We start from the raw sequence: 20,848 nt of genomic DNA, 5'->3' as shown, positions 1-20,848 counted from the left end.
GGAGCTCGAGATCCGAGTCTGACCATCGACAAATGATCGGGGAGTTCTCAAAGTCCCGAAATTCTCCGGTAGTGTCTTCTCGATTCCCTGTCGTGCTCAGGAGCCGGAAGCTCTGAGTGTGCTATGGAGTGCACCTAGAGCTCACTGATAGAGTTCCGCGATGTGACGCTCTTACCTCTCGATTCGATGAACGAAACCGTCGCGAAAAAGGGGAAATTACCAGTTATGGAACACCTAACCTAAGGTAAATTCCCATAGACCCCCAGTTCATTCACCAGCTATGGAACACTCCATGGAAGTCTGTGGAAAGCTAGGCCCCATCTTAAAAGTATAGTTCCAGAACTGGTACTCTTCCCCTACCTCTGGCACCCTCGCTGTGAGCGTCCAGGAGCGGGTTCAAGGAATGAGTCAACTGTTCGAAGAGCATTTAATAGAAGCCGTTTTCCAGAAAAATGTCGTTCATCTTGCGCCTCAGTCGGATTTTCGGTTTTTCCCTCTCGAGTTTTCCTGATTGAGGGTCTTGTCGGAGGTGATGCACTCTTGAACGGTGGGAAACCGCAGGATTCCCGCGCTCGGAAGCGCGCGCGACCCCGTCGGCGATCCTCTCCGTCGCCGCGGCGGCCGCTACTCACTAGTGTGACTCCCTCACACGAGCCGCTTGCCGCCCGCTTACTCGCCGTCTGCACTTCGCGCCAGTCACTCCGCGTCAGTTTCCCGCAACAAGTCGCGGTGGGCCGTTCAAACAGTCGAGCTCTAGCGTATCGAACGCTAGCGCGTGAAGCCGTTCAGCGCCCCGTCAGCGGACAACTGAGCGTGACGGAACCCTAGCCCGTTGTCGCTAAATGGAAGTGCAACCTCCGACAACTTCAAGTGACTGCTCCAGTGTTTGTGTGTGATTAATCTCAGGAACCTAGTGGATCGGAGTGAGGGCGGCTTCGAGATCATGTCTCGATTAACGGATTCTGACCCGGCGGTCCCTGGAGAGGATCTGCTCCAGGCCGCCAGTGTGCCGGTTCTGACGCGCGAGAACGCCACCATGCTCTTCGATATGTTGCCCAGCATGGTTTCGAACTTCAGTGCTGAACAATGGTCCTCGGTGCACCGGATTCTGATGGGGAACCGTTCAGAAGAAAAAGCCGCGGAGGAGAAGTTCGAGGAAGAGACTCATCAGTTGGCGGCTCCAATTCTTTTCCTGTTCCTCAGCTTCATGTTCGGAGGTAAGTGGAAGGCCTGAAGGCAAAGGTTAGAGTCTTTCCCGCTCGTTCGCTCCGTGGGAGCCGAAATCTTGAGGAAGGAATGCGAACACAAAGAAGCATATAAAACGTTTGAAGGGTGTGTGTGGAACCTCTCGGCTCATCTGTGTGGAAGTTGAACCAAAAACGTCAGTCATCAACGGTCGCGCCGATGATCAAGTTGCGACAAAAAGCTCAACGCCCTTGCGTCAATGGTGTGTGAAGCGAATGAGGATGATAGCCACCGTCTCGGCTTCGCCGTTTTCGGCTCGAATTAAGTCGGTCTGGAGACAATACCTCCGTGTATCTGGGGGTGTACTGTTCCCCGACTGGGTCGAGCATCCGCTTCCCGCGGAAATCCCGCGATAAGACACTTCGGAAGAGCTCCGGGAAGCCCCGGCAGCTTCCGTGTCTATGTTGTTCTCTTCGTGAGCTCGCCTGGCGATTCGGTGGGCTTCAGCAGCTCCAGAAGAAGATTAGCGGTGTCCGTCAGTGCTAGTAAAAATCTTCGTGACGGAAATTGTTCATGCAGTGGACATCCGTGGAGAAAGTGGAGCCGCGTGAGTCAAACTTTGAGGAATTGCATTCTGCTGCGTGATTCCGACGGAGTATCGTCGGTGGGATTCGCCTGGAAGACGTTCTATGGAAGACAGCGGGAAACAGAGGTTCGCCAATATGCACCTCCCCGGGGTCAGCTTCCGGAATCGGAACGATGGGTTCTCACTCGAGTTGCCGGACTTGCGTACACTCGATCCCGCACGCTGTGTTGGAATTCACTTCCAGGGGCAGTGAAATGTTCATTGAAACTCATCGGTCTTCATTGAATGAGCACATCTGTGTTGATCGCTTTGATGCGGCACTTGGCTTGTATTCCAAGTCGATTCGACAAGGTGGCTCCCCGACATGAGATGGTCGTGAGCGACCAGAAGTGCTCCAAACGAGCTGCAATCTCTGTTGATGACTAATGTTTTATTCACGCAGTCCACGGAACCTATCGACCGTTGAATGCTCGCTGCAATTCATGTAAATTGGTACGGATCTGTCAAATCTCAGATTAGCAGTACTGTGATGATCAGTGAACGGCTATCTTGATGCTGATCCTAGCTAAGCATGTAGACCGTCCCTCCGTCGACGGAACGTGGAGCCTGCGCCTCGAGTACGCGATTTTGAGCTCGTACTGGTCTGATTCCACTTGATCATAAGAACATCTGACACAATTGTCGGAATCGAGTGGGCGTATTGATTAGTCTCTAACATGTTTCGATAACGTGGTCATTGACAGCTCTAATTTAGTGACTTCTGCTCACCTTATGGAGACCTTAGCAGGCCCAATTAATTTCTCGCCAATGTTTTAGTTGGCTCACGTGCGAGCTTTCGAGCGCTCGGAGCGGCGCCCTTCAATGGACACCAATAATGACAGCAGCAGATGGGGATGACGAGTCGAATGAGAAGTAATTGTTCGATGCCGTTCGTCGACAATTAAATCCAGTATTCCTTGGACTTAGTCTCGACGGAGCCCATTCGACGAACCGATGCGAGCGACCAAGCTCACCAATGAAGATCATATTCTGGAAACCGCAGCGATCGCGATTGCAGAAAACTTGTATTGTGACCATTATTCTCGTCATCGATGTGATAATAATCACCAGGTCTCTGGCGTTTCCTCAGACACAGAGAGGGAAGACTTTCCACCCATAAGGAATCTAAAGGCTATTCGATCGCGAATACTGTTATTATGGAACTTCTCTCGAACCCTCAAAGCAAGAACAGAGCTTCCGTTCTCTGTCGGCAAATCAAGGTTCCGACGTGTTTATGCATCCCCTCGGGTACCATCGTGAGAATTCGTGGGGGATCAGTGAGCAGATCTGATTTTGTCGGGGCGAAGCATTTTGATTTTTTTTAGTTTCCGTCTTGAGGTCATCCCCTGCGGGTCGCCGGAAGTATTGTATGAGACAGCGTCGATCGTTCGCCTATATAGGAACGGAATTGTCTTCAAATTGGGTGATTTAGTGCGTGATTTGGTTTATAAACCGACGATTGACGGATCTATCGTGGGCTCATTGAGATATAGATAGAGAGAGATTTTGGCGGGGTCGATGGATCCCGAAACAGCTCCATGTATTGTAGAATCGATTCTTTTCTACTAGGAAGACGCGGTCCAATATTTTGTTACGTCCGAGAGAATACGATGCTCGATGCTCTACATCTAATGGCCGCCGCACGGCTCAGACCGAAACTGAGCACTAAGCGAAGCTCGAAGTGGGAAATAAGAAACGCTCGCTCGAGGAAAAAATTGGAAGAACGAAATTCCGACTGAAAGGGTGGAGCTGTCTGCGTATTGTTATGATATTGTGAGCGGAATCTTGCGTGGCCACAACCCGTTAACAGTGTGCGCGAGTCGACTCGTCTGTGTGGCTCAGCGGCCGGGTGGCGGGCTTCGATGTCGGCTGGACCTCGGTCGCGACTCGTCGTATTGGAAGGCATGGGATTTCTCTCGGATATACAAAGTGGAAGAACACGCTTCAGATTTCGAATATCACCACCGATCCAGCGTTATCATGACGGCGAGCTTCGAACCATGCCTTTGTCCCGCGGTCGTGCTGAAGGCTGAGGAGGAACTTCGGACACGAGCCCGCTCCGGAATGCTCTTGGAACATTGGCGAAATGAAAAATGGAAAAAAGAAACGAAGTCACTCGCCTCAATGAAGGTGTCAGCTACCGAAAATCGGTTCAGTGACGGAACCCACGTTTTGTGACCGTGGATCAGATCCGACGCTCGCTGTGTCAGATAATTAAAGTCCGACGCGATACAGGCCGTCGGCGTCGTCGTTCATCTGCATTTCCTTCACAATTTAGAAACTGATTCGACGTAGGAATATTTAAAAATGGTGATGTTCTCCTCGGGGTTCAATCCCGAGGTCGACACTAACGAAGAGAAGCTCCTCAGTTCAGTATCATGTGTCCGACAGCTTTCCACGGCTGAACAGTTCAAGGAGCAAGAGTTGGATCATCTGTTCATTTGGCGCGTTTTTTCTTCGCATTTTCAGGCAGGTGTATACTTGCAAGGCACCGTCTTCAGTGGAGAAAATTCACATGAACCCGTGATATAAACAAAGCAGCTTCAACGGTGCCAAACATTTATCTGGAGAGGTTGCTGATAAACACGAGGCAGTAAATAAGAATTTGTGAACGCATTGAATGGTGTAAGAGGTCCTGCTGCTGATCAAGCGGTCACCATCGGATAACTTCTTCTATCTTATGTGCTCCCGCTTCTTTCGTAGCTCGCGTTTTGACAGTCAACACGAATCGGTCGAGCGGATTGACGGATGATCGTTCAGTTGGAATAATTTGCGAACAGCTTTCGGATTTTTTTTCTATAAGCCCAAGGGGAAGTTTCTATTGAGCGATGCGGTGTCGAACTTTTGTGTATGCTCCGAGAATAAAGAGACAGATTCGTTGACCATCCAATGCAGAATATCCTCTAACGTTTATTGTCATTGTCGCAAGGGTTTCGTGCAGGGTGCATCGAGAGAACTCCCTCTATATCCGCAAGCCACTCGACTCAAATTCGCTGCTTATGGGTCCATCCTCTTTTCGACGCCGACTTTCCGACATACGGCGCGGTGGTCCATGACGTGGAGGATACTCAGGAGATCTTCCCATTCGAGCAGTCGCGACGTTACGGGCAATTTGTCAAAACTTCATGCGGGAGACATCTGCTGTGGCTCGCCATTTCTGTCGGATATTTGCGTTCGTGTGTTAGGATAAATAGTCGATAGTGAAACGACTCTACGATTGTTCTTGACATGGATCATGTTCGTGCGAAACGTGTGAGCCGCCGCTTCGGAGTTCTCTCTGGCATCGAGAGAAGAAGTGACTTGCTGTTAGGTATTTGAGGGCCGGAATACAAAATCCTGTGATTGAATGCCGCGAGTGATCGAAGGTCGTCAAAGTGTTGAGTTTTTTTGCTCTCCTGCGTCGGTGAGACCCTAGCCGATTCCCTTCCTCGTGGAATATCGATTATCCGGATTTAGTTTCTGAACTTCGAGAAGTGAATATAGTGTAGAATCTCCGCCGTTCTAAGCAGCCGAACGACAGAAGACGTGATATTCTCTATATGAATATTTCCCAAAACTCAGCCGAATTCGATGCGATCGAAAATTCTCCAAGCTGTAGACACTTTGAGCAAAACTTGATCTGGAATAGACGCGCAGCCATCGTGATGCTATATCTGGAGAATGATCAAACACAGCTTTCACATGAAGTTCAGTTCGAATTTCCAGATGATCGTGGTTGCGAACTCAAGTCACGCAACACATACACGCTTTCCGCCCTCTCTCTTTCTCTCCGACTCTTACGAAAAACAAAAAACTCACGATCAGAACCACACACTTACTTTGTGACGACTGTCGCGCAACTGAATCCGTGTATATATGAAACACTATTTCGACGTTGCTGTTCGCAGAATCTGCGGAATCTGAAGGCTGGAAACAATTCAGATCGGATCGAGGCACAATGGAAGATCGAGAGTGAGATTCCGAGACAGATTTTCAATTATTGAAAGAGGAGGCCGCCGGGATATCGGTCCGACGGAAGGTCCTCAGTCGCTCTGACGACAAGTCCTCGAACGATGCGAATGTCACTCGCGTCCCGAGATCCCGGCCATCGGGACTTCGGTTCCTGCTGGTTTCCATAGCTCGGAGTGGGGAGGTAGACGTCAAAACTCGAGACTGGCGTTTGTACGGAGCTCTATACCACGATCTCGACATTCGGCGTACGTCTGAGATCTGGAAGGCGGAGGAAATTCGAGCGTACTCGATTTCTATATGACCATTCTTCAAAGACATTTTGCCGCCATCGTGAGGGTAGAAAGTCCCTTGGATGACGTTCGGTGACCCCCGGAATAGAAACGGGTCTATGTTATTGTCCGGTCGACCGGCTCCCATTGAAGTGTGGTCATAACTCGTATGGCTCACATGAAAAAACACGCCTGGCAGCAACTCTCGGTCGCGGTCGGCAGACGTAGGATCCGATCGTCGCAGACCCGAGGAAGCCGCTGGTGGGAGGGCGAAGAAGAGTTCATTTTCCATATGCGATGAAATCACGACCGATAAAGCTTTCAAGAGAGCAAGAAGCAGAGCTCCCATGGCGCCGGCAAACTAGCGGACCGTCTGCACTAGCCGAAAACACTGTCACTTTTTCGGTCCGTTATCGCTACGCTTTGTAGCACGCAGGAGCTTTTGTAGTCGATCAAGTTCCAGTCATACGCCCGAGAGTTTGGCATTGCGTAAAGATCTTGAAAATTTTCTCTTGAGCTTTCGAAGCCCCCGGAAGGTCTTCCCATTGCAGGAGGAACTGAGACGTACAGATGAACGAGCTTGACGAAATGACTCAGGGTGAGACGCCCTAGGAGGATCGGCCATAACCCTTCGATTATGGTCTCCAGATCGACGATGCGACTTCGGGACACGGTACCGGTTTGGAACCCGCGGACATTTCACTTGTTCAGAGCTTCTATAGGGAACTCGTTTTCGTCTGTCGTGAATGTTCTGTTGCGTGTGGTCTAGGTGGATGGGACTCAGCCACGCGTAGCTGTAGAGATCTCACCTGGAATATTTGGGATTCCACAGATTTCATCGAAGTAATGAGCCGTGATTTGTTTCATTGCTGTAGCTTTGATCTGTTGTTCGCTGTGAGGGATCGATGGGAGTCTGCAGTGAAGAAATTTCCACCCGCTGTCACTCCGCAATATTGTGCGGCTCCATTCAGTTTTCTGCGGTTTTCTCGAGCGAAAAACCCTTTCGCGGGGGAAAGTCTCGATCGTAGCGCGACGCTCATCACAGAAGTGCGGACGACTTTGAGGAACTCATTTTCCCTGGTTGATGCTGATAACGAATGAGTTTCCTTCTCTCCCAGTGCCTATGATTTCGTCCTAGAGGTGGAAGATCTTATTTTTGAAAATTCCAAGAGCCCTTCTCGGCGGGTGTTTTATTCGAGCGAAACAGAAGCCATACCCGAGACAGTTTACTTGTGGAGGAATTGATGGGAAGAATTCGCATTTCGACCACACGCTTCCCTCGTGCATATAGCTCTGCGAACAAGGTCATAGAAGTGTGAAACGCTTGAGAATGGACGTTCTTCTCCCATCAGGGATCGATGGAAATTCGACGAAAAATCGCGTTGGGGATTCAAATCGATCGTTCGACGGGGAGCTCGATTCTTCGGACCCTGGGTCTTCGGAAAAAGGGTCCAAAGCGGATGAACACCAAAATCGATAGACTGCTCTGCTCGATTTTGGATGTTAACCTATTCGGTGGGCGAACGGCATAGGAATTAGATTTCGGAACGCGGGTGACAAGCTTCCGTCTTCCAAGACCGAAAACGTCTAGTTCGGCGGACCCGTATCCAGTCAGGAGAAGGCGCCTCAACGTTTCGCGACCAAGAAAAAGAAGCATGCCGACCCAAAATTACACCTTGTTCGCTGAAATCAGTTTTTCAAAAGAAGGCGTGTGCTCACGCGATTTCCTGACTGCTTTCGGCAGACAACAGATGCGTAAGGTGCGAAACCCAGAATGCCGTTCAGAGCTCGAGCCTCGACCATCTGCGGAGCAGCGACACATCCTGGAAGAGTGTTTTTCTCTGGCGGTGTGCTTCGTTTCCCCTGTCATGCCGTTCCATGGGAGCCTATCGAGGGAGTTCCATCGCCGGTCGAGCTCATTAAACGCTACGAATCTTCGCGAGCGTTCCGTCATCTCCTCGTCGAGTCTTCTGTGAACGATCTTCGGTGCGGCTCGATTTATCAGGCTTTTCATCCGCAGACCTCCTAGCGAGTTATGTACGCGGACCGAAATTCGGTGCCTGGAGGGCACAGCAATCAAGTCCGAACCTAGGCTCTATTGGCCCGTTGATCCTTCGCTGCCATCCTCGGTAAACATAGAGAAGAGCCTCTGGGAATTCTTCACATTTCGATATTGCATCTGTTTATGTAGGCAGCGAATCGGCTCGCCGGATGTTGGTATCTGCTCGATTCATTCACTTACCTGGGCTGCATTCGCTCCAAGAACATGATGCACCTAGATCTAGATCCGGCTCCGGAATAGCGGCGGTTCAGTCCTCCTTTGGACACAACTCGGCCTCGTATAGATATTGTTTCAGGGCCGATCCATATGTTTGACTAATGTCCTCAAAAACTCGAAACTCGTACTGGATCCGCTGCATCTCTCATCGTTGAATCCTACTCGGGTATATCAGCTCACACGAACACGGGAGCTCGCTGCTCCCGGATTGGTGGCTGGAGGAAACCTTTGTTCGATCACCTGGATTGGTCGAGTACAGCCTACAACCCGCAAACAGTTCAAAGTCTTCTACGAGAAGCTCTTCGAGATCGGCTGCGATGGATCGCGTAGGAATCGATGAGGCACGCTTTCCGCGACTCGGAAGGTCGCTCTCCTCCTCCGTGATCGTCTAGGATCTGAAGAAATCCACTCACCATTTCTGTGCAAGAACGAGCTCTTGATCAATGCTTTGAGACGTCTCTCTCTCTCGACGAGCGTCTCGACAGCGAATCCCATGGGTAATGAGTAATGACCATTCGCTCCGAGCTTACTTGACCGCTAGCCGAGTCACGAGCAGGCTAGCTCCGAGTAGAGGAACAACGAAACCGCTCCTCGTAGAACGGACTGGAGCACAAAATGGATTCGTAGAACCTCGTTGGCATCATGTCGCCTTCGTCTCCAACTCGCTCGCGGTGTCCTTACCGTCAAGTGGAACCGTTTCAAAGTCTGGGGGCTGTCAGCGATAACGCTCGGTCGCTTTATGTGCATTATCGGTGTGCTTCAACAATGCGTCGGCTTACTTGCTCGCCCATAGGAATTAATGGCCGTTCGGGAACATTACGATATTGAAACTAGATACCGGAATACTGATTAAGTTTTTCATTATAATCAGTGTTCGACACTCGTTCGTTCGCCCCGGATTATCTCCAGAATTCCATGCTCCGCCTTATTTTGCTAGCGACCGATATTGTTCTCGGCTCGGTCCCCGGGGTATATCGGCAATATGGGACTTTTTTCGCTTGAGATTTCTTTATTTCTCGTGATAAGTTCGGGCGTCGTCGAAATTCGAGCCCGGGCCCTGTGCTCTTGCACTTCGTGCAATCGAAGATCGCTCGATTGATATTTCTCAGCGCGCAGAAAATCGCAGCTGTGAGAATTCTCAATGGAGCGCTGCACTGCTCAATCATTAGCGACTGCACAAGTGGAATTTCGGGCATTTTCAGTTGATAAAACGTTAAACCCACGATTGACGCTCACTTGATTCGGGATTAGCGAAGCATCCTGTCGAGGGTCTTACGTAACATCGACGTTGCGGTTTGAGCGGTAGCGAGGCAGGGAACGACGTTGCTCCGAGCCGGAGTCGTGCAACAACGCGAGGCTCGTTCACGATCGAAGCTAGCTTTCTTTCCTCTCAGGAGTTCTGAAGTTCAGAGGTGCGGTCACAGCGTTTTCTTTCCTTGTTTGCTTTTTCCACGCGGCTCATCTTGTATGTTTTGTGCGGAAATATTCCACAGAGACCAGCCCGGAAATGGCAGCGGAAGCCAGACCATTGTGTGGCATGGATGCGCGGACCGACCGACCGACTAACCAAGCGACCGACAGACAGACAGATAGACAGTCGGTGCAAAACTTGTATGGACGATATTCAACGCACGCAGATTAGTCTAATAATGAATACGACGACAATCGTGATGAAACGGTGGTAAGAGGAGCGTTAGGTCGGCCAAGCAGTCATCCGACCTGCTAATCACACGAATGAATAGACGAGCCGGATGATTTTGGACTGACCAGAACCCAATGCAGCGCCTGGCAAGCTGGAGAGGGGAAACGGTACGGCAGGCAGTCAGACAGCCAAACAGACAGTTAGTCACTCGAGGCACACAATAGGCACAACCCGTTATCTGGCATTTTCAGAAGAGACAGTGGTCAACGCAGCGCCCTTTTGGTTGGAGAGTAAATCCGTTCTCATTTTCGCTTGAGATAAATAAGGCAGAAAGAGTTGTCCGCAGAGCTGCTCGCCTACCGAGATAGAAATATTGAAACTTCTGCTCCGGAAATGAGAACCTGCTAACGGCTTTCTCCTCGATCGCGTCGCCTAGAACAAACTTGTCAAACGCGAGTTTGTGTAGAGGTAGTGGAATCGGAGTCGTCTTTTTCTGTCGAAAGATCTCCCGATATCCACGTATCCGTCGTCGTGTCGATAGGCGGATACGTTCCGCTTGCGTCCGAGAGAAGGGGCTGTCAGAGCGATCCTTCATGTGACCACGGAACTTCAGCTCGGAGAGTCTCGTCCTTTTTTTCATTTTTCTCAATCGAAAGCATCTTCCAGTTTCCCGCTCGATTTCGAGCTGCTTATGCTTGACAAACGATTTTATTCATTTTTCATACGAAGTGATAGGAGAACCGATGCGGCCAGGCCAGACTGGTCGACGAGTCGCTGAATTGACGGAGGTCGATGTCTGCTTGGCTGGTTGCCGACTCGAAATCGACAAAGGTAACCGAGTCAGGATCGTGTTTGAGCCGATAAGCCGAAGCCACAGACATCGAATCAGAGCGCGATCCGCTCTGTTTTCCTTTTTCTGCGCTGTTCGACCGTCGTCGTGCTCTGGTGAGGGTTCGAAGTTCATTTTCAAGGATGCTTCACTTTCAACGACCGAAGCGACAAACATCTCGGTGAAAGAAAAATCATTACGACTACAAGTTGTAGCTACGACTACATTCGGGACGGCTGATTCTGGGCTCGCAGCTTGCGGACTGACTGACTGACTGAATAGTTACTGTGATCGACTGGTGATATCACTGGGGCATGATTCTAGTGACGTGACGCAAGCGTTCATAATTTAGTGGATGCAGATCTGTACCTGCCTGCTTGTCATATCCGATTTCTGGGATTGCCAGCGCGTGGATAAGTTTCTGTCGCAATGATTCTCAGCCTTTCTTTATTCCTCAAACGAAGCGTCGGATCCCTTGAAACACAGCTCCGGCACCCGCGTCCCGAGTCCCCTCTCGAGATTCGGAAATCCAGTCGCGTGGAAGAGCGGCGAATCGAGAGAGCTTATCTCAAGAAAATCGTTGGCAGAAGATTCCTTTCAGAAGATCCCCGACGACGACAACGACCGACGACGCTCCTGATTCGTGTTCGCCGAAGTCGACAGACACAGGATGCACGGATTCCGCTCGGACGACTTGCCGTCCTCCCATCCGCCCGTTTGCGCCGATGGTTAGCTAGTTGGGTGGTTGAGTGGCTAGTCGGGCGGCTGGCGACTCCATAACAATGGCGTGGCTTCCTGGAACTTCTTCACTGGAACAGCGACAACATCATCTGGAGCGGCGACCAGCGAAATTCCGTCAAGGATTTGTTTGCGGTCTTGCAACCCCAGACGGCAGTCGGGGAAGAACCGATGATTCTGCGGGATACGGGAAGGGAATGCCGGGGTGTGGATCGAGATACGAATGAATCAGAATTCGGAAGGATTCCGTATGATTTTGTTTTGGTAGGTTGGCACGACTCTACCGTGTCAACCAGATTCTCAAATGCTTCGAGATGGTTCGAAGTTTGAGTTTCCACCGTTGTCTTTTTCTTCACGAGCATCCGTCTTCCGATTTGACAGCGATCCTACGCTGCGACCTTCGTCGCTGAACTGAAGAAGCAGCAGCACCATCGAGAGGGGAAAACTTGGCGAATCGAAAGACTTCGATAACGCTGATGTTATCGGCCGAGGAGGTTGAATGTCGTCGTCTTCTTCGGCGAAGAGAATGGAAAAACTCGACTGCAGAAACGGCAGCGCGAAGCGTAACTCAATGAATCCGCAAATCGATCCTCGGAGGATTGAGGCGAGATGGAGCCAGCCCTTCCATTCGGCTGGTGGGCCCGCACGGTAATCGACCGATGCAATAGTTTGTCTCTACGCAAGCTTATCGCATGAGAAGTTTCTTTATCTGGATCTGCGGCGAGCAAACAAACAGCCAGACAAACAAGTCGACGAACATGATATGGGACTCTGGATTTGGTACCTACTCTTTCGCTCGGGATACTGAATCGCACACTTGTCGGCAAGTAGATCATCCCCAGAAAGATTTATCCTCCCACCGCAGAATCATCTTTGGCTCAGAGCCATGACTTTGGCTTTATATGCGTCGATTATCACTCCACCGATACCACTTCGATGAATGGACGGGCCATAATCGATGGGCCAGATGGATCTGCAGAGAATGATGATCGTAGAGGCCGAGCGTCAGCTGCTGGAGATCGTATCTTTAGCAGAACCATTGAACGGGCTGACCTGAGGAACAGGCATTTTCCTCCCGAGGATCGCCAAGTGCTCCCAGGCGTCTCAGCGGCCGCTTGACTCAATGGAGGAGCTCATCAGAACGGAGAAGAAAGCTCGAGCCATGTCACCGATGAATCAGAGAATGAAAATTTCCGAAGCACAAAAAGCCCATGTATCCTCCCTCATCATTGATGCTTCTCTCGATTATTTCGCTAGAGAATATGACAGGAATACTTGAAAATCCTCGGGCGTCAGTCAGCATACAGTGGGGAGGCTCAGTAAAAACCCGATTCATCGAATTCGGTAGCGTCCCACATCGAATTATCAGAGCCTAGCGCCAAATACATCGCATGCCGTGCACGGGCTCAGGAGGGAATGGAGTCGATAAGTAGAGTCGGCGTCATTCGGAGTACATGATCCACTCCTGTTCATTCATTATCTAGTCCCGCAGTCTTACTCAACGGCTTTGCAGTTCTGAGAACTGCCAGATTCAGCCGATCAAGGCTCGTCTGACGTCAATCACAGGAGATTCTCTATCTATCGGGAATTTTACACTGAAGTCATCTTCGGAAAAATTCTCGGTAGAGAAAGAGTTGTTTGCCGCAGAAGCATCGTTTCGGGCACCTTCCGTAATTATCATTACGGAATTCTGGCGGTAGTCGAGGTTTCCGCGCGGTAATTCAACTTCGACTCGCTCATGTGACGAATTATTGTTCCAGCTAGCGCCAGCGGCTCGAACGTCGAGAAAGATGTTGGATCTTTCTAAATCACATGGTGTGAAAAGAGCAATGTCAGAAGATCACCTAGAAGGATTCGGTCATCTAAAGTCTATTGCAACGTTCTGTTCTTTCAATGTCTCCGAGAGAAAGACGTTGGCGAGCTTTCGGAAACAAAAAATATAAATATCAATTTTTATTTATAGCTTTATTATATTCTTCTATCCCCCGTATCGGGGAACAAGGATCGCGAATCTCTCTCAACTTATCGCGTAGTGATCGATTGTGCAAGTGGCGATGATGGCGAACGCCCGTTCTAAAATTTGATCTTATCGATTTTTGCGCTTCACGCCTCTGTTTCGCGGCAGCAAACACGAGGATGGTCGCTTGAGCGGCTCTGAAGACAGCTACATTTCGAGATGGATGATGACTTCGTAGATAGTCGAAAGTGTCGCAAGCATACCGGGAGAAAAGTTCGGGAAATTTCAATTAAGCGATGGCATTCTTAGAAACGCCCGGCGCGAGGTTCCTTATCGGAGTCAGCGGCGTGAGGAAGGAGATTTCTTGGAATCATCTGATTCCGTCCTCACGCGACTCGTCCCCTGAGCTGCGAGCGCTGATCTACTTCCGAAGGCCGAATCTATTTCTCAGCCTTCAGGAGTCGAACTCGCGAAAAAAGCGAGGAAGAAGCCTCAAGCACGAGGAGGAAATATCAACCGTGACCTCGCGGCCACCGAACGTCACCGTTGCCTCGCGTTGCTGCCCACCGAGAATTCGTTTGTGAGCGAGACTAAAGAACAGATCCGGAGACGGAGCGGTAGACGGCATAGCTTGTCAACAAGACCCTGTCATACAATCGTCAAGGAGAATATAATAACCGGAGACGGCGACGATGACTACGTCGCCCGCGTCGGTGACACTGAACGAATGCCATCGACGGCGGTGGTACAAGGTACCGCACGCTTTTTTTCGCTAACAACACACACAAAAACAAAACACTCGTTCCCCCATCTCTTCCATTTTGACGCGAAAAACTTCGGAAGCGAGCCTCTTTCTCGCAAAGTATGAGTGTTTGAAGACACTTACGGTAACTCGGCGTCATATGTCAATGACGGGGTCACGACGATTCTTCGGAATGCGAAATGAGGAGCTGTTTCACCTAATGCATTCGATTTAAGAAAACGTGGCTTCTCGCTTCGGAGGTCCGCCATTCTATTTTTGAGCGAATATTGCAAGGCCCATATAATCCACATGCATGAGGTTTTGGGCGTGCTCGATCGGGATCGGTGAGGCAGAAAAGAAAACGTCATCAAATTCAACACTCTCGGGCCCGCTCCCTGCTTCCGGGTGAGCCTTCCTGAAATATGGGGGACTTCCCTGGAATCAAGAGCGGGCCTAATCTTCTGACTAGGCGCTTGTTGGAATTTCTCCTCCGGAGATATTTCAACAAGTCCCTTACAGATGGCCGGAGTTGACAGATAAGCGAACGGATGCAACGTACACGCGCGATAAGCTATTACGAATGCGACGAATGCAAATGAAGCGATCGAGTGCTCCATGGCGAAGCGCAGGACGCTCCTGAAGAATCGGATGGATAGAGTGTCAGACAAACGAAAATAGAGGAAGTAGGAGAGATGAAAACATCGGAGAGTAACTCGCTCTGAATCGATGGCACATGAACTCCAACAAAAAAAAATTACTGCGGGAGAAAGACGACTGGAAATGACTCCTGGTGACTGTCGGCCGGCTGATGAGTACGCGTTCAGCCTCTCGCATTCTCTTCCGCTCGAGACCGCTCGCTCGGTCGCCTCAGATATCTCTGAGTACGCAAATGAATCAACGACATCAAGTGCCACAAAGTCAGGGCAACCGGGAAACCAAGTTTCACGAGAGGAAAACACGTCGCGCGGAATGATAAACGTCTGGGGATTGTCTGCTACTGCTAGCCGCTACGAGTAATAATTCAGATGTGAAAATCCTGACAGAAAATCTATCTCCGAAACCACCAATGAGTGCAACCGAGCCGTGTCGATCCGAGCTGGGTTCCGCCGCTAAGTTCGGTGGAGGAATCGATGACCTTGCCAGTAACTTTCAGACTTTAGTGCTGCTCAGCGCTTGATTGGACAAAGCGTAGTAGAACACGGGTGCAATTTACTCACGAGCGGTTTGCTCCTTCCGTCATGATTCTGGTGTGGTCTCACGAGTCGCTAATGTCTGGAGCGGTCCGATTGCTTTACGATACAAAACTCTCGTTCAAGCAAATAAAGGCGAGCTCCAATATTCCGTCAATTTCACGGGAAACGGCTGGGAAAATCCCAAATATCACTTATCTCGCTTCAATCAATCGCTCAAAGCATCTCAGAGGGTCCGATCTGGGACCAGGATCAGCGCCGCTCGAGCCTGATGCCTCGTGACCATCTTTCCGATTGTCTTGCGACGGAAAGCTTGCTGTGACGTTTGAACCAGAATCGGCGGGTGTTGGGGTTCCGACAACGATTTGGATAAGTGCGGGATCTGCGAAGGTGATGGGAAGCTCTTCTGAGCGGCATCTAGTACGCAAGATCTTCCAAAATGAAATGGGGAAAACCGGCGAATCTCATTTTTGGCGTCGTCTTCCGATGTTTTGGAAAGGGAACAAAAGAATTCGGCTCTGGGAAATTCGAGACGCGTGAATCCGAGAATAGTGCTCAAATCTGTCCTGTATCACTTCTAGTGAACTTTTCGTTTTAGCATCTCTCATTGTTTCTCTGGGAGTCGCTTGTCGCGCTCGATCCTTCAAACCGAAGAGTTTTCGCATTTCCGTCATTCAACGTTCTGAGACAGTCGGACGAAACCATTAGGATTGGGGAAAAAGCCGCGATATGTCGTTTCCATGCTGCGTCTGCTATCCTCCCTTTGATTTGTCCGCACTCGATCCGATGGAATTCAGGAAACAGAATGAATGGCATCAAGAGACGGCTACATGAGTATTCTCGACGCTGGCGTTTCTCTTAGGGGTCGAGCATCATCGACAATGAGAGTCTCCGTCATTCAGACATCCCGTCTGTGCACGAGATCTGGTGCCGACTCGCACATGGACCAAACGCGACCGCGTGAACCTGCAGCCTTCAGAAGATTAGTTGCCGCGAAGATAGGTCCTGGCCCCGACGTAATGCTTCGTTCGGGTTTCTATCTGTCATCCGCTGCGGCTGCGGGGAAGTAGTCGCCGGACAAGGCGTCGGGATTGTCCCAAAGCGGCTGTCCGCGGTAGGCAGAAACATCCTGCGGGAAATTCTGTCTCCTCCGGGTTTTACCATAGTTCAACGTCATTCATGCGGGCTGCGGTCATTGGTCCGAAATATCTCTCCGATGAACAGGCTATTGAGCACATCTCCTGCTTCTATTATAAAGTCGCGAAATCTCCGATTCGGGACTTTTACGAGCGAAACCACGGGAAACTGCTCAATTCGCGAGAAAATCGACCAAGGGGCTCCCGGACATTTTTTGACGGAATCTTCGAGCTTTTTTCCCAATGTGGAGCAGGGTGACAACCTTCGCCTTCGAGTCTCCTGTGACGGGGATCATTCCCTGCTGAAGGTAACAAAATGGAACCCGTGCATTTCATTTTAATGATTCCTCGATATTTCTCCGCTCAAAGCTGAGAATTCATTCGGTTAGGGGCCAAGAACTTCAATACATGGAGAAGACGACGGGTTTTCGCAATCGAAAGGGGTGAAGCAGCCCTTGAATTTCTCTGCGTCAAGCAAGACCACGGTAGCACGAATGGTGACAACTCCAATCAGCTGGCGAACATTCAAGTCGTAGCGGGCGGTTGGACGCGTGACAGAATCATTTCGGCTTGAAATGAATCCGTAAATACCTAGCTATCCACCAATTTAGCAGTCGATCTGTCAGTTGGTTTCGCGTGTCACGTCCACATTGGCTTGATTCTGGTGAAGTCCGTTCGGGTGTCGAAAAGATCGATGGAATTCTCCTGAATCGGAAGCCACGGTTGAACGTAAATTCTGGCAGAGGACCTCCCCACCCTCCCACATGGGATTCCGGGAGTTCGACCTCGTCCCCATCGGATTGCTTCGACCCAGGTGGACCATATCGCCTTGGGAAGCGCTCCAAGGTACCCCCGTACAGTCCGGTGTAGGATCTCGTAGCAGATTCGCCTTCGTAATGAATCATTGACCGCAATCAATTAATGCGCGATCGGATAGGACATAAGGCATCCGGATTCAAGATTTGATCCAAGCGGATTGAGTTAGCAACCATTGCATGCAATCGCAATCGCTTGACCCCGGACACCTTTGGCTCGTGCTGCAGTATCGGAACTCGCGCGGACGGGCTTTCGTAGCGGCTGGACAGGTGGTGGTGGTGGAGGCACAGAATAGCAAGTTCTGTTGGCAGCCTGAGCGAGCAGCGTGGGTACACGTTCTTCCACAAAAGTTGAAGTTGTTCCATCTCGTCGGTTCGCCGAGTATTGGAGAAAATCAAACATGTGGCATTCGCGAGTCTACTCATGGGAGTTGCATCCTCGTCGAGATCTCGATATTCGTCTAATGTTTTCTCTCGTTAAAGATGGAACAACAAACTGGGAGAGCTTTGAGAAACCGAGGCTGGCACTCCTATAACATAAGAGTTCGAGATGGTCAGACCTACCCCGGTCAACGCCCGACAGCGACGGAGATATCCGAATATGTATTGCAAGTTTGCTGGGGATGAAAATCGCGGTGGTCCGAGGAGGAAGTTTCTTGTGCTGCCAAGTTTCGGAAAGTCGGTCATCGATTTCCCCGGCGAGTCTGTCCAGCGAGCGAAGTTTGTCTGATGAATACCTGGAAATGGAACTTCCGAGTCGTATCACGGAAATCCACACCACGGCCCCACTCACGGAGTTGTCACTGTTTTTCTTCTCCCTCATGGAGCGATGGCATCCGTCTTTCCATTGCAGAAGACTGTGGAATCGGAAACAGAAGTTTGAACGCGTTGTAGATACGACGACGGAAGTACAAGCGTTGAATGTTGTAGGCGAGCCGCGTTGAACAGACAAACGCCTCCGTTTTACAAACGCGAGCCAACGAACCGAGTAGTCATCGCCGCCTCGGCCACGACTGCCACCGCCACGCCGCTATCCGCAGCTGATCGCTCATTTTCGCCGCTCTTTCAGTGTTGCTTCTGCAATCGATCCGTCGGCGAACTCGTTGATTCGTAGGATAGCGAGTTCATGAGTTGAGCTCAATCCTGTTATGGAACTCTTCCGACGTCAGTCCAGCACATTCGATAACGATCGATGGAGAATACGGTCTCCGAAAGAATTCCAGGAACTCTGACTCCGAGAGTTCCCTAGCAGGACCTCGAGACGGCCTCCGTCTCGAGCTCAAGATTCCATAGCGGCTGTTCTTTCTTCCTCTGCTCATCGATGTGTGCATGAGACTACTTGCTCGCCCGGGAACGAATTCGCGAGAGCTCAAACGAAGAGCTGAATACATACATCCATGATGATTATGTCTCGTGAAGATGTCTCACATGGTTTGGAATTCAGAAGATCCATGCATATACTGCATCGAAACTCTGGCGCCGAAGTCGCATCCAGCGTGACGCTGTCACGTGTTTCCTGGAGTCGGACCTTTCCGGGTCCGAATCAGCTCCACGAGTTCGGACGCGGAAACAGGTCCCTGCGATGTTTTGCTCGGGAATAGGCAAGACCGCAACGAGACTTCGCGATCTCTCGTCGGTCTCTACCCGGGGAAATGAGGGAGAAAGCGATGGGCAGAGGAGTAAATTTTGTGGTCTACCATTGAGAACCGATCACGTCAGGTGAAGCGAGACCTCCTACTCCCACACGAGATACGCAAGCGAATACCACACTTTGAAGGGCTCGGTAATGTCCTTGCCAACTTCAATTCAATGAAGTTGGATTATGACATTGGGCAACCGATTCGAGCTTCTTCATTCTGGCATATACCTCGATTTGGAAGCATAGAGCTGGGGATGTTGCACCAGAAAAAAGCTCGCGTGACTTTCCCTTCGACGGGAAATGGAAGCCCTTGTCACAGAAGCAACGACTGTGAGCTCGAACGCGACACTTACGTGCGTGCGTGTCCTGCTACCGAGGGCCTCGGCTAATTGCGATAAGTCCTGAGTATCGGAATTTTTGTCTCCTTCCCTTCGGGTGGCTGTAGCGCAAAAATCTCACGTTTTTTCTTCTTTTGCAGCGTTCGTGCGCTTCTCGATGAAGAGACTGCAGATCAACCTTCCATACACAGTTGTTCTCTTCGTTTGTGGGGCATTCGTGGGACTCGCGTCTCACGCGTATCCCGAAGTTTTCCAAATCTACACGAAGCCGGCGTCGATCGATCCCAAGATCCTACTACATGTGTTCCTGCCCATTCTGATCTTCGAGAGTGCGTTCTCGATGGAAGCTCATGTGTTCATCAAGTGCTTCTCGCAATGCTTGATTATGGCTGTGCCCGGACTGAGTGAGTAGCGATTCCGGATTTTTTCTCCAGATGACATCTAACAGCTGTCGTCCTCGAGAGTCGATTCCTGCGGATTCGGTCAAAGGCTTCCCGGGGTAGCCCATGAGACGGGAAACCTAAGATGAGGAAACGGGAAACGAAGAATGCTACATGGAAGGACCGAGATGGCGGACTACTACTCGGAATCTTTCTGTAAATGAGGCTAGGGGAACTATTCTCACCTTGTCTTGACAGCAGAAAATTCCGCAAGACAAGATACTAGTTTGTCTCCTCGTCATCGATCGAAAGATGCGGACATGTGTACTTTGGAAAACGCGCTTCTCGTCGTTATGCGAGTGTTTGTACACTTACGTGAGCGTTATGCCGACGCCGGGATAGACACAAAAATCGAACCTCGTCGAACGGGGAAATCGAACGCGGAAGACGACGCGACGTTAACAAACACGGATGCAGACCAGAATTCAAATACAGTGAGCTGCATCCTCCTTTTCAGATAGTTTTCGCCGGACGAGTACCTAGAGACTACAGATATTTCTGGCCACATCAAGTCCCCTGTACATCGCGTTTCATTGCCGAACAACTCCGACTCTGGAGCGAGCAACGACCCGTCTCCTACGTTTTTGTACGATAGATTCAAATATTTTTATCTCTCTCCTTCGCGCGTAGCGCTCTGGTCTATCCAAAGAGGACTCTTTATCAAGAATACGACTTCGTACATAGGAGCGGAGAAATATGCCGTGGAACCTTGGTTGAGCTTCGAGCGCTTTGGAGCCTCAAATGAGTCGTATGAAATGTAGAGACAAGGTTTTTCCGCCTGATCATGTCGATGAGATCCATGGTCTCTTGCAACTCTCCATCAGCTGCATCCTCGAATAGAGCAACACACCCTTGACTTTTGAGCGGTCTCTTTTTTCCGATTCCTCCTTCATTTGACTGTGCCGAGAATGGCGAATTCTTCCGGCCCCTGATTTTATCAAACGATTGTCTCGTCACTTCCTGGAGACCCCGTCGCTTATGCGACATCATCACTTATCGACTTTTCGTTTTTTTTTGTCTCTACATTAGCGACGCGGCGCCGGCGTTCCCCCTAGCATAGGAGACCTTCTTCGA

General features: G+C 50.3%; 1 protein-coding gene across 1 annotated transcript in view; it reads left to right on the top strand.

Annotated features, from left to right (window-relative positions):
* The first annotated feature begins 1,045 nt into the window (after nt 1–1,045).
* Nucleotides 1,046–20,848, top strand: part of LOC100900042 (sodium/hydrogen exchanger 10-like) — a 38,367-nt gene continuing 18,564 nt past the window's right edge. Inside the window, 2 exon segments of the mRNA XM_029112923.1 lie at nt 1,046–1,217; nt 19,475–19,738. Coding sequence (XP_028968756.1) covers nt 1,049–1,217; nt 19,475–19,738 — 433 coding nt within the window. The 5' untranslated portion in view covers nt 1,046–1,048.

The sequence above is a fragment of the Galendromus occidentalis genome, unplaced genomic scaffold (assembly GCF_000255335.2).
Source record: "Galendromus occidentalis unplaced genomic scaffold, Mocc_1.1 scf7180000077536, whole genome shotgun sequence".
NCBI classification, from domain to species: domain Eukaryota; kingdom Metazoa; phylum Arthropoda; class Arachnida; order Mesostigmata; family Phytoseiidae; genus Galendromus; species Galendromus occidentalis.
Note: the sequence above shows the minus strand (reverse complement) of the source record. Positions and strands in the feature narration are given on the sequence as shown.